Source organism: Balaenoptera musculus, chromosome 5 (assembly GCF_009873245.2).
Source record: "Balaenoptera musculus isolate JJ_BM4_2016_0621 chromosome 5, mBalMus1.pri.v3, whole genome shotgun sequence".
Taxonomy (NCBI): Eukaryota; Metazoa; Chordata; class Mammalia; order Artiodactyla; family Balaenopteridae; genus Balaenoptera; species Balaenoptera musculus.
Window position 1 is genome coordinate 64036959 of NC_045789.1, and position 13311 is coordinate 64050269.

Genomic DNA, 13311 nt, shown 5'->3' on the forward strand with positions numbered 1-13311 from the left:
TTCAACAATTTTGGAAAAGAAGTTGGTATAATGTTGTAAAGCTACTAGTCACATACGTTATGACCAGTTCCACGCCTAGAGAAGCCTTCCTAGATGTGCTTCAGAGGATATATACAAAAATATTCAGAGAAAATTGTTCATAATAGCAAAACACTGGAAACAACCCAAATATCCACCAACAGGAAAAGACATAAATACATTGCAATATATTCACTAAATGGAAATAGCACAGAATATGAATGAAGTTCTCTGCATGCTGAGACATGAATGAATCTTGGAAACATGCTGATGAACAAAGCAATAACAAAAGAATTATATACAGTACAATATAATTTTTATGTATCTCAAAAATACAAAAACTAAAAAAAAGGTCTTTTAGGGATCCATACATATGTGATGGAACTAATCTAAAAAAGGAATAATTTTTTAAGAAAAAAGTTTTAATTTCTAACTTCAGGGTAGTAAATGTGAAAAAACAGAACAATAAAAGAAGAAAAATTTTAGGTCATGTGTAGTCTCACTATCTAGATATAAACACTGTTAACATTTTGTTGTATTTTCCTCCAGTTTTTTTAATAGGTAAAACTGGAATCAATATAGCATTAAAAAATGTTTTTTCCTATTTAAATTTGGAATCTTGTTTCTCTGAAGACAGCAATGACACTGTGTATATGGTGTATTCATAATCTAATGTTCAGTTTTAAGTTGTATTATATAAATTGTCTATATAAATAATAACTTAAACTTTAGCATTTCCCTCACTGGAAAATTTAAGAATTTAGAGGACAATCATTTATCAAGGTTGGCAAGTCTCTTCCACTGTAATTTTTAGCTTCTAAATCAATTATGAAAATTTGTATGATAAGGTAGAAGGAATTTTTCTTTTGATGACCTGCTTTCTTAAACTCTGATCTCAACAAAAGAATGGGTTTTTCTGAAAAAACATTTAAAGAGTTTTATATTATTTCTGAATTTTTGAAAGCATGGGGAAATTTCTTTTAATAATTCATAATTTTAAAGACAATTTCCACATTCCTGACCATATATACAAAAGGTAAATAGCATAACGTCTAAATTTCCTCTCCAATGTATATTTTTAAAAGCTTATTCTTTTAAAACTACCTCAACATACTGTCTACTCAAGTGTTGAGATGATATACAGCATCAGAGTTAGAAGATATTTTAAAGCATCCTAACGGTATAAGGTATAAGAAGCTCTAAACATTTACAGTTGATTTTAATGATTAAGTTGCAAACTCTTGTGAGAGCTGAGATACTTTTTGTGTCTCCCCCATGCTGGATTCCTACAATGTGGTTTTGGTTCAGGAGGTCAACAGTGTGCTTGCACATTTCTACAGGTGAATCTGAGGCCCAGCCATGGCATGAGAACTATCCTAAGCTTAAGGATATTAACCACCAGGTTCATATTTAAAGAACAAACAAAAACAAAAAAATCCTTTCTTTTAAAACCAGCCTTGTTGTTAACCTGGGGAAGCAGATCAGTATTCCACTCCCATTTGTCAATTTCTGAGAGACACTGACAGCTTGGGTGATCCCCCCCTCAAACCCCATCCAGAGTAGTTCAGTCAGTGACAAGTGAGGAAACTCTATACACTTCCAAAGACCCACCACTTCTCTTGGGGAAATGGTGCTATATTATTTTTCTCACTTAAGAAAACACAGAATACTTCAAGAGCCCACTGCTTCCAGAAAGTCCACAGTGAGCATAAAGGAGATTCAGGCTAAACTAAATTGGGAGACACCCCTAAAGAATGATCCATCTGCTTTCTTTGTTTTTGGGCGGCTCACCATGGGATTGTTTATGAGGAGTATCTGCCACTGATAATCTTCTTGTCTCGGTTTAGAATTAGCGGCATTACAAAGAGGTCAGAATGGCTGGGTTGGGGAGGAGAAGATGGTAAATGTGAGCCCAAAGAGAGTTCTGCAGGTTCCAGTTTGTAGCACTCTTCGTGAGCTGGTTCATATAGGTAGATACTTTTAAAATAAATGACTACAGGATTAGGGGACAAAGGTAAAGCTGTCATATTGGCACACATTGTCTACCCAGGCATTGGAATTTAGAAAAAAGCCAGCAGTTTTCATTTAATCTCTCGAAAATGTTTACGCATTGTCTTCCCCCAATCACAAAAGAAAACACAACCACAGGACAAATTACTCTTTGAATGTTTCATAAGATATTAATAACTACAGCAACAATAGAGCTTGTGCTCAGATTGAAGTTTAAGAAGCTTTGAAATATTTCTAGTTCTTTTCATCTGACATTGTTTAGACTACCTTCAGAGATACTTTTCAACAGTTTCCTTACTGGAAAGAGTTGAGAAGTTTTATAAGGCCAAGGTTACTAGGGTGATTTGATTTGTAAGTTTCCTTTGAAAGAAAGAGAGGGAGGGAAGAAATGAAGCAGCAGCAGCAAACACATGTCAACCAAAGAGGGCTGAAATAACAGAGGCTGAGTTTTGTGGAGAAATAACAGGTAGATATCTCTATCGTGGTTAGATCTTCCATCCTCATTTCTAGAAGTCAAGTTTGTTTGTTTAGTGTACCTTAGAGAAGTAGGTACTTTCAAATGGTCCTCCCACAAGTCTCCTTAGCAGCCAACCAAGTCCAATGGCCCTCAGCCAACTAACCCAAGGAGTACTTTAAAGTCAAGTGGACCTTTCCATGAAACCTCATACAAAGTCCTGTAACAGAGAGCTGCAAAAATGTAAGAGAAAATGCACCTGATTAAATGTAAGAACATGAGTCACCCATGAATTATATAATAGCAATTAAAAAACCGAAAGAGGGAAAGAAGTACATGTAGAACAGTCCTTGAATCTGAGTCCAGTTTAGAAATCTGTGCATGTGATGAACACTTCTGAAGGACTGGGGAGTCTACAAAGCAGTGGCAAAAATTTTCCTGGAAGAGCCAGCATAACTGTGTAACTGGAATTAGATGGAACCTTTCTAGGGCAAGGAATAAAATCAGAGGCAGCAGTTTCCCCTCTCCTTTGTTTTTTCAGGCAAAATGCGCAGCGGTGGGTGGTTCCAGTGGGCAGCTTTGGCTGGAACTGGTATCCTACGAGGGCAGTCAAAGCCCATTCAAAACAGCAACAAGCCCCTGCCTGCATTTACACGGTTGCCCTCCTGATTTTTTTGTGCCAAACTAAAGACAGAATGGCCCGCTGAGAAGGGTCTAGAAGAGCACAGGACTGAAACTGAAGCCAAGGCTTTCCATTCTCAGTTGCTGGTCACCAAGGTTCTTTCCAGCTCTGAAGTTCTGTGTCAGAGAAAGGGGGAGATGGTGCCAACAGGAGAAGAGGCATTTACGACCTGGCTTGACCCCGTCCTTCCTCAGCACTGTGACAGGAATCACGGGGACAGATTAAGCGGGGATGCACAGAACTCCCTAAAATCACGAAGATTTCACTATGACCTGACAGCTGGCTTAAGCCCAGAATCTCTCACAGTAGAATGGCTTCTTGTCTCACCTGAGAAGCCTCTTCAGGTGACCAAGAGGAGAGGGAAAGACATTTATTTAGGGAGCCCAGGGTGCAGGTCACATTTGAAAAGCTTGCCACGGCATCGGGGACATTATGCAGGCAGATCAGTGGAGTGTGGCTCATCCCCAGGCACAAACCACATCAAAACCTACTCAGGATTGTGCTGGATGATTTTGCAATTGTTTGTTAAAACAACAAACCAACGTGATTCCCACACTTGTGCTTGTCTTTTACCGTCAGCAATGGCAAGAGCTGACCTGTCTCTACCAAGTGCTCAGCCAAGAACTTGAAGACTCTAACTTCCTATACCTCAATACATCTTAAATTGGGGGGAGGGGAGGGGTGCACATCTGCCATTTTTTGGTCCCATTTCAGAGGCTACTTAGGTATGAGAGATGTAGCAGGAAGTCATGTTGCCCCAGATCTGCTAGAGTAATGTTTGGCTCTAAAGCAAGGAAATACAAGAGACCTTGAAGCTGGTAACCGGCCAATTCTCTTGACTTTACAGTTAATTTTAATACAGCTAGAGGGGATGTCTGATTTCAGAGACAGCTGCTGTAGATCCTCAGTTGGGTTTTGGCTCTATCTTGGAAGGCCTCTTCTAGCGAGGAACATAGTGAAGTGGACTCTGGTGGACCCTGTGGAACAATGTCCAGGCCACGCTGGGAAGTGAACAGCTGAGTTGGCTGGAGGCCTCTGACTCATGGCTTTAGTTAGAAAAATCGGGGGTGAAGGGATGGAGGAGGAGGTTGCAGATCTTCGAGTGACTTACACAAGCCCTCAGGTGGAACTTTCTCCTGATGCTCAGTTCCCGGCCTTAGGAACTGCAGGGGTAAATCACTGCGGACCTATCTTCACCTCTGTAAAAGGAAGAGATTAAAAGCGCCGCCCCCATTTCCCCAACTTTGAGAAGTAACTTCTGTCCTGTGGGTCATTTCCTTGAAGGAGGTGTAGGGGTGTGCGGCCCTCCCTGGCGAGGGCTGCAAAGTGCTAAACTGCTTTAGAGGCGGCAGGGCGCGCACGGGTGAGGCGTCCCCGCCGCGGACTCGGGGCTGCCCAGCCACGCCATCTGTCAGGACTGTACCCAGGGCAGCTCCTCCCAGGAGGAAGCTTTGACGACGGCTTTTCAAAATCACCGCCGCGCTTCCTCCACTCCTTTCTTAAAGGCTCAAGGCCGGGAGGGCGCGGCGTCAGCTTCTTCCCACCACCCCAGACCACTGACCCCGGAGAAACTTGTAAAAATTCGGGGCAGGAGCGCAGCCCAAGGACGCGCAGCTCAGCGGCGGGACCCCTAGGCGCGCGCCCCTGGAAGGAGCCCGGGCAGGCTCCCGCAGCAGCCTGCAGCGCCGGGGACCCGCGCGCCGTGCGACCGCGGGCGGGGACAGCCCCGGGGGCTGAAGGTGCCCGGCAGCGCCCCGGATCGCCGTTCCTCCCTGCGTCCCGCCCGCCCGGGGCCTCGCTCACCCCGCCGCTTCTCCCTCTCCCGCAGCCGTGTCGGGACCATGTCTGCGGAGACCGCGAGCGGCCCCACTGAGGACCAGGTGGAGATCCTGGAGTACAACTTCAACAAGGTCAACAAGCACCCGGACCCCACCACGCTGTGCCTGATCGCGGCCGAGGCCGGCCTTTCCGAGGAGGAGACCCAGGTAAGCCCCCGCGCGCGCCCGACTCCTGCCCGCGGGGACCCGCCGCGCCCACCCTCGCCTGGGCGATCTCGAGAAGGTGGGGGGCCGCCCTTGCCCTCGGCTCCCTCTTGGCCTCCTTCCCCCGGCTCTTTCGTCGCTTCTGCCCGCACCCCGGGAGCCCAGACCTGCATCGCTCCCACCGCAGCATCCCAGCTTCCCGGCTCCACGGGCGCCAGGTCTGTCCCTCCACCCCAGCCCGGTGGCTCCCGCGGGAGCTGCTTAGAAGCCCCACGCCCACCCTCCCTTCTCCTTGCTTTCCCACTCTCCCCTACAGCTCGGGATAAACGCTCTCTCCTCCCTCCGGGCTGGGAGCAGCGTTCCTTGGCCCACTTTTGTCTCGCTTTCCCGGGTTTATTTTCTCCTCTGGGCTGGAAGCGAAACCTTCCAGGAGAGGTGCAGTGTGCGCCCTCTGAGCCCAACGCCCTCAAATCTATTCTCAGCGGGAGTGTCAGAGCTGGAAGGGATCTTAGTGATCAGCTATAAATTCAGCCCTCAGGTTTGGTAAACGAGGAAACTGAGGTTCAGAGGGAGAGACTTGCCGTGATGGCACAGGTCGTTAAGCACGCTCTTTGCATCACATCGCGCTGCAGCTTCCGGTTAGCTGCAGAGCTAAAATTGCACGGAGCCAGGGAGATTTGGTTCCGGTTTTTAAAAATTCCACGGCTCTAAGGTTTAGGGTCCTTTTCTGGAGTTTTCTGAGAAGGTAGACATCTGACATTACAACTGAAGGAAGTGGAAAAAGATGTCACCATAAGTGCATTGATTTATTTATTTATTTTAAAAGCTCCTCTATTATCCTGAAAATTGTTTAGGGTAGAGAATGCAACACTGCCCATGATTTTTAACCACTAGGTGCAGAAGGTGCAGTATTGGCTCCTTCACCTTTTTTTTTTTCTTAAACCCCTGTCTAAACTCTGACTTCTATTTCCCCTTTGGTCATGGAAAGACAAATAGTTCTGCATGACTATGCCACTTGGAACTCCTCTAGCACCTCTCCTCCCATGGGAGCCCAAAGCAATTCACACCTCTAGTCGCAGGTCTAAAGCAGAGACTTTCTTATTCTTCCCATCTTATAGACCAGAGCATTCAGACATTTTGTTCTCTCCTCACCATGAATCATACTTAGCTGAGGCTTAAAAGCTTGTAATGGGAGCTCCAGTGAATGCTAGAACCAAGACCCCAAGATCCATTTTGGATACCAAGTCCAAAATGATTTTTACTAATTAAGCCTTTGGAGAACTTGCCCAGAGAAAATCCTCCCTCTCCTAGGTCAAACAGAAAGTCCAGCATATCAGTCTTTTGCAAAGGGAACAGAAAGCTGGCTAGGCAGAACCAGAACTTAATGGAAGGTGATGTACTTTAACCCAAGTCTAACAGCTCATGTTTCTCAGAACCCCAGCTCTCCCCAGGAGGCAGCCTGCTGAACTGTTGTCATTTACAATCCCACACTATATTTAGAAAAGAGGAGTGATCACAGAAACAGTAACTCAACTTTAAGGCTGTGGGTTTACCATGGGCCCCGTATTAGCCTGATTCTCCCTTGGCAAGTGACTGTCATTCCCTTACCTGTAAAGCAGAATGATTATGCTGGCCTTTGTAACAGATGACACTTGCCGCCTATTGCTCCAGGTACTCTCCGAGTATTAAATCATTTATTTGCCACAACAATGCTATGAGATGGGCACTCTTGGCCCCATTGTACAGAAAGCTTAAATAACTTGCTGAAGACCACCATTGGGGAGTAGCAGCGCTGGGATCTGAACCCCGGCAGTCTGGCCCCCTGGCCCAGACGCTTCACTACCATGCTGTTTTGTCTCCACAGAAAAGGAATGGAAACAACTGGGTGGGGTGGGAGGGAAGCACTGAAAATTCAATTTATGTTCTATTTCTTCCTGAAAAAAAATCCATGCAGTAAATGAGTCATCTCAGCCTATATTCAATCTTTCCTCAAGATTCACCTTATACGAGAGAACTGAACTGAGATCAGGTTAGGGGCAGGAAGAAAGAGAGGGCACCCTTCTATAATTGAGGTCAGCCAATTCAGACCCCTAGAGAGCAGGTTCCTCTGCCCCTTTCAGGCAGCCCTTCTCCCATCCCCCCCTCTTCTCCCATCCTCAAATGAGCAAATGGTAGACTCAGCCCTGAAGTAAGCATTCGGGGGAATGAGTCAGCCTCAGAGCAGGGCTCCTCGCTTCCTTTTCCTGCCGCGAGGCTAACACCTTCTTCCTCCCTGAGATTGCCACGGCTCGGCTTGCCCCTCTGTCTTCTGGCATCAACCACAGGGAAGCATCTGAGACCCAAGAGCTCAGAGAGAGGCAGAATTTAGCAGTTTCAGGGAAAGAGGCTTCCTAGGTAACCCTCCGTCATCCCTTACCAGATTGGATCTCATCTTCCAACTTCCCATCCTTCCCTCCCATCCCCTTAACCCCTTCCCAACCCTCTCACCCCCATGTCACTGGTGGGTGAGAATGGTTTCCCCGTAGGGACCCTTTAAATAACTGATGGAGGCCAGGTTTGTTGGGCCTAAACATAAGCAGTGTCTGGCATCAGCACTTCCCCTGTTTCTTTTATTTGTTAGCATTGCCCTTTTCCATGAGAAAAGGTCATCAAAGCCAAAATAATATTTATTTCCTATGCTTGGTCCCTTATGCCTAATACCACCCACTTCCAGAATTGGATTCGTATTCATTTTCCTAGAACAAGTAACACTAGGAGAAGAAAAATAAGCATGTGATGCTCCTATGAGATAGTTAACTCAAGCTGATTCACACTGCTGATACTTTGGCAAAGGCAAGAGGGACTAAAATGTTGACATATTCTCTGACTGGGGGCTTTGACCTCTTTATAACTGTCCCACTGTAGGACAATGTTCTCTACTTGGGGTGGTCGGGGGAGGGACACCTATAGGAACCCAGAAAGAAGTGAAGGATGCTCTAATGGAAATAACTTTTTAAGGTGCATTTACTGGGATCCTAGAATGGGTTTTTTCTCATGACAGTAATTAGATATCTCCTATATTTAAATTAGAGAAACCTTACAGAATCCCAATCCCTGTGTCTTTTATCATTTTGAAGTCAGTGTGAGAAGGGGCTGGGAAAGCTCTTATCAGCCCCTTGGGAGGTTAGAATGATCTTCCATTTTCTATTATCACTGATTCAATCCCAGTGTAGTTGGCTCTTAGATTGGTTTCCAGGATTTTTATCCCCTCTTGATGTCCTGGGACTCTTTCTAGAACCCTGGTTTTAGTTGTTAGATGTCTTATCAGTGGAATAAAGACCTCTAAAGGTCTCCTCCTAAAAAGAATGAAATGTTAGTTACTAGAGAAAAGGACAGGAACAATATTATTTTGCCTCACCCCTTCCCCATCACAGTGTCTAATTATCATCTGTTCTCTCAGAGTAAATAAATCTCCATCAATGGGCAAGGCTAATGAGGGCATCCATTCATAAGCAAGCTAGGGATGAATGTCTTTCCCAGGGGATGACTGAAACAAAGAAGAGAAGGAGAAAGCCAGGTGGAAAATTAGTATTGATGTGAGTGAGATGTGATAAGATTCAGCTCCGGAGGTGAAAAAAGCAAGCAAGGTGTTTAATGATTTTTGTTGGAGAGCAACTGGTTTGCTAAATTATTATATACATATGTGATTTAAAAAATATATATCTGTGAAAAATAGTTGAGCTTTTCTTGAACTTCCTCCCATCCCCCAATGCTAGGGTTCAATTTATTAAGCATTTGGATGCCAACTCACCGATTCACAGATCTGGTCATTGCTGAAGTTACTTTCAGTAACTGTACGTTAATATTTTGCTTCATTACTAGTATAAAGATGTGGGTGGCTCTTCTGAATGAAGCCAGCTCAATCATTTTGTCTTAAATGAATCCTGATAGAAAATGAGCCTTTCCCCCTCCAAGTTTTAATTAGTCAGTCTGTAAAACTCTGCCATTTACTCAGCTCTAGAAACTGGAAATTCTGTTTAATCAGACCTTGTAGCCTTGAAACCCCTGCAGAGCTACCCCATTAATGAAACTGGAACTATGCTGCTCTCACACCAGACTCCAGAGTTAACTAAATACACACATGGATCACAGAAGCAAATATGCCCACCTTTAGCAGTAGAACGTTGGTTAAAGCCACCAAAGATACATGAGCTCTGTATTCTTAAGGTTGGAGATCCCCAGGAGTGAACTATGGCACCCAGAGAGCAACCCCCAAAGAGAAAGCTTCCCTACGAGTAGTCTGCTGCCCCTGGCTTTAGATTACTTTTCTCTGCTGCCACCCCACAGTACAAAGGTATATAAGACAACTGATCTTGACAGCTGTTAGGCACTTCAGTGTGTAAACTGTTGAACAGTTAGGGCGAGTTATAGGCATGGTCCCTTGCTGTTCAGCCAGGTGAGCATTGGTGCAGAGCCCTAGACCGTGCTGTGGGCTTGCTCCCTTCTAGCTCTACAGACCTTGAGCCTTAGAAGCACTCCTTCCCCTGTGGTTCTCCCCCTTTCTTCTCATCTTGGGCTTATGCTGAAATGCCTTTTGATTCCCTAGATCTCCGCCGAGATGAGGTCTTCCCACGCATGGCCCTAGAACCCACCCTGTTTGTTCAGAGGTTGAATCTGCATCTGGCTGTGCTAAGTCAGAGCCCTCTAGGTGTTTCTCACCATACCATCTCCATCAGCACATTCCAGGTCTGGCATCTATCCCACAGCTGTATTCTTTTTGCTTCCTTTCTGTCCCCTCATCTACTGACCCCTAGAACAGGTAAATTTTAGAAACACTACAAAGGACAGTAGAAAGCCCCTAAGTTTACCTCTTCATTTACAGTTGAGCTGACTGGTGCTCTAACTTCCTTAAGTTCTCAGAGCCAGTTGGTTACAATAGAGCTTCCTGTTGGCAGGGCCCAGGACTGCAGAGCCCCCAGTGGTCACCTACAGTATGACATGAAAACGTCTTCATTCTCAAAGTGTGCCATGATGTGTGAAAGGTTGGGAAGCACAGGAGAAAAAAGCCTGGAGGTCCTGCCTTCCCACAGAGCCCTCTACTCATCCTCTCCCATGTGGATTAATGCTTGCTGCTTCTATTTCTTCACTATTGCCTCTTCAATGTTGTTGTTTAAAAATCTAGATTCCTCCTGGCCAACCTGGTTCATACCCCAGACTATTCCCCAGCATGGGTCTCCTTATCTCCACTTTGCAGACTCCCCCGCCCTTCAGGGATATAATAAAGGCAGATCTATATGCCTTTATATACATTTTAAAATGCATAAAATATGTTTTAGCCCTCACATGGTACCTTGTCTAGAAGTATCCCATCTGGGGCTTTTCCTAAATCCATAGTCACTTTTGCGAGGTGTGAATGTTTGGGTCACAAAGAGCTAGAAGATTTTGAGTAAACTGGGAATCCCACTTGCTCTTTTCTCACTGTTCAGTGGCCCTGGAGCAGGAACGATTGGTCTAGACTACTCCATGGATCCTCAAAAAGGAGTGCCCCAAGGTTGTTCAATGCTTAGTTTTTCATTCATTTTATTCAACAAATTCTTACTAAGTGCTACTGATGACCAAGGCCCTTGAGATCGTCACACATTGATGAGGTATAGCAGCCATACAGATTTATCTGGGGCATCAAGGAGATGCTTCAATTTCTTTTATTCATTCAACAAACATTTATTAATCTCTGTTAAGCCCTTATGCTAGGGGCTAATGATGGTAAGATATGCAGACTCTGCTTTCATGGATCTCATATTCTAGAAGGAAATGTAGATTAAAAACAAGTGAATACACAAATAAATTAATTACAGATATTAAAAGTTCTGTGAAGGTAACAAAGTATTAATATAGAGAATAGGAGATGGATGGAGAATCTACTTTAGATAAAATGGTTAGGGAAGGCTTCATTGAGAAGGTTCTATTTAAGCTGAGCCCTGAGGATTATTTATCATCAGATAAATAATGAAGGTCAGATATTCTAAGCATAGAAAACAGTATGTACAAAGGTCCTGAGGCAGAAATATAAGTATCACAATGAGAAGAACCATCCCCAGGGACTCAGTTCTTGCTTTCCTCTTTTCCAGCTGGGCCACAGAAGCTACTTTTAGAAAGAGAATGGACATTTCAGTTTTTCAGTATGTAACAGGTAATTTTGCATATTTCCCTCCTCCAGAAATGGTTCAAGCAGCGCCTGGCCCAGTGGCGGCTATCAGAAGGCCTACCCTCAGAGTGCAGATCCGTCACAGACTGAGGAGATGGTGGTCATTGGCGGCTTCCCTCCATGAAGACCATCTGCTGTTTCTCTCCTCGGCTTAATCAAGCTCTTTCGGTTTTTCAGTGTAGTGTCATATGCTCCTCTGTTAGCTGTCCTGCTATTTAACACAACGTTGTATTTTTTTTTTTTTAAATGTACATAACTAGAAAAGAAAATAACAATAGGAAGCTATGGGCAGCTTCTGTGTAAAGCAGTGGCTTGGCTGGAAGTGGTGTGGCTTGCGTTTCCTTCGGGTCATGATGACAGATGGTGTGAAAACCATCTAAGTTTATTTTTTGACCATCACCTCCCAGTAACAATTTACTTTCACCATCCATTTCAGAGTAGACAAGGCCTCTGTTGAAAAGACAGCATGACCAAGAGGGAGAAACATTCCTTCTAATTCTACTTCCCTAAGTCATTTTCCTTGTGTTTCATTTAATACATTGAGATTGAGTGAGAATGCAGAGGGAATTTGAGTTATTCAGACTCCATAAAGCAGTTCCTTGGATTATAGCTGAATTAACTTGGAAAGCACTCAGGCTGGAAGACAGAAACTTCCACTGGCAGAAAATCAAGTAACTAAGGAAAAAAAGCCACAAAAGTCTTGAATTTACCTTATTTAAATGCATTTGTTAAATTCATTTTGCTAAACAAAATGAACTGCTTTTTGTCTCTAAAATGATATTCTAAATAAAACCTTAACATTTTGTTGAAAATGCACTGAGTCCTCTGCAGATTTTAAACTGAATAATAAGCATATCAAAGAAAAACAGAATAGCTCAACATAGAAGCCACCTGACAAAAGAGCTGTCATCTTCTAAATCCTTGCTACTCAGAGTCGTCCAGGACTGGCGTCATCAGCATTAGCTGCAAGCTTGTGAGAGGTGAAGAATCTCAGACTCCAATCCAGACCTACTGAATCAGAATCTGCATTTTCAACAAGCTCTCCAGGTGGTGTCTATGCACATGAAAGCTTAAGCAGCACTGCTCTAAAGGACTCTACAGTCGATTTGCATCCATTTTCTATCAGAGCACATTAAACATCTTAGCAGTCCGTTGGTTAAGATTGTGTTTGATTGCATGGAGCAGTAACTTGATTACAATGGATTAACCAAATAGGCTTTTTGTATGTTTGTTTAATTGATTAATTATTTTTACATAAGAAATCAGCAGGTAGGTTGCTCCCTAAGATTGCCAAGAACTTGCAGACATTTTATCTTCCTACTTTCCTATCTTTAGCATGTGGCTCTTGTGTTTATGGAGACAAGATGGATGCATTTCAAGTAAAAAAGGAAAAAGCAAAGGGAAATGCCAGCTAAGACTTTTCCCTGTAAAAAAGGTTCCTGGAGGCCCCCATCTAGGGACTTCCCCCTACATCTCATTAGCCAGAACTGGGTCACATGGCTACTCCCAACTGCAAGGGAGTTGGGAAGGTGAGTCTTTTTAATTGGACATAGTACTGCCTTGAGAAAAATTAGGGTTCTGTTGGTAAGAAAGAAGGGGAGCATGGATATTGGAAAAGCCACTAGCAGTGTCTGCCAGCCCAGCCCAGAATGATGCTGGTGTGCACTTCTGAACTCTTACCTACAATGCAGGCACAGTCTTTCCAGTTCTTTAAAATAAAGAGCCCAGAATAAGAAATACTAGCGGTTATGCAGAATACAAATGTTTACAAGACCCCATTAAACACCCTTGGCACGCTTCCTCGTCCTCTACCTTAAAACATTTCTTCTCTAAACAGTACACAGTGAACCAGGGTCTGAGCAGCACAGCCTCATCTGGCTTGCTCCTCTGCAACCTAATTGATGGTGGTCTGAGAATCTGTCAGCACAGGGCTGGATACTGACATCACTTTCTGGAAAGAAGGAAGGGAAGAGGTGGGGAC

At 44.2% G+C, this 13311-nt stretch overlaps 1 protein-coding gene across 3 annotated transcripts in view; it reads left to right on the plus strand.

Moving 5' to 3' along the window:
- The window catches only part of HOPX (HOP homeobox), a 34235-nt gene extending 22092 nt beyond the window's left edge, over positions 1–12143 (plus strand). For 2 of the 3 annotated variants that reach the window (XM_036853802.1, XM_036853804.1), the window contains 2 exons: positions 4993–5149; positions 11343–12143. In XM_036853802.1, the coding sequence (XP_036709697.1) occupies positions 5006–5149; positions 11343–11420 (222 nt within the window). In that variant the 5' untranslated portion in view covers positions 4993–5005 and the 3' untranslated portion in view covers positions 11421–12143. Of the gene's footprint in view, positions 1–4219; positions 4336–4992; positions 5150–11342 lie in introns of those variants that run through there. The other variant, XM_036853803.1, reaches the window with a different exon arrangement.
- The last annotated feature ends 1168 nt before the right edge of the window (positions 12144–13311 follow it).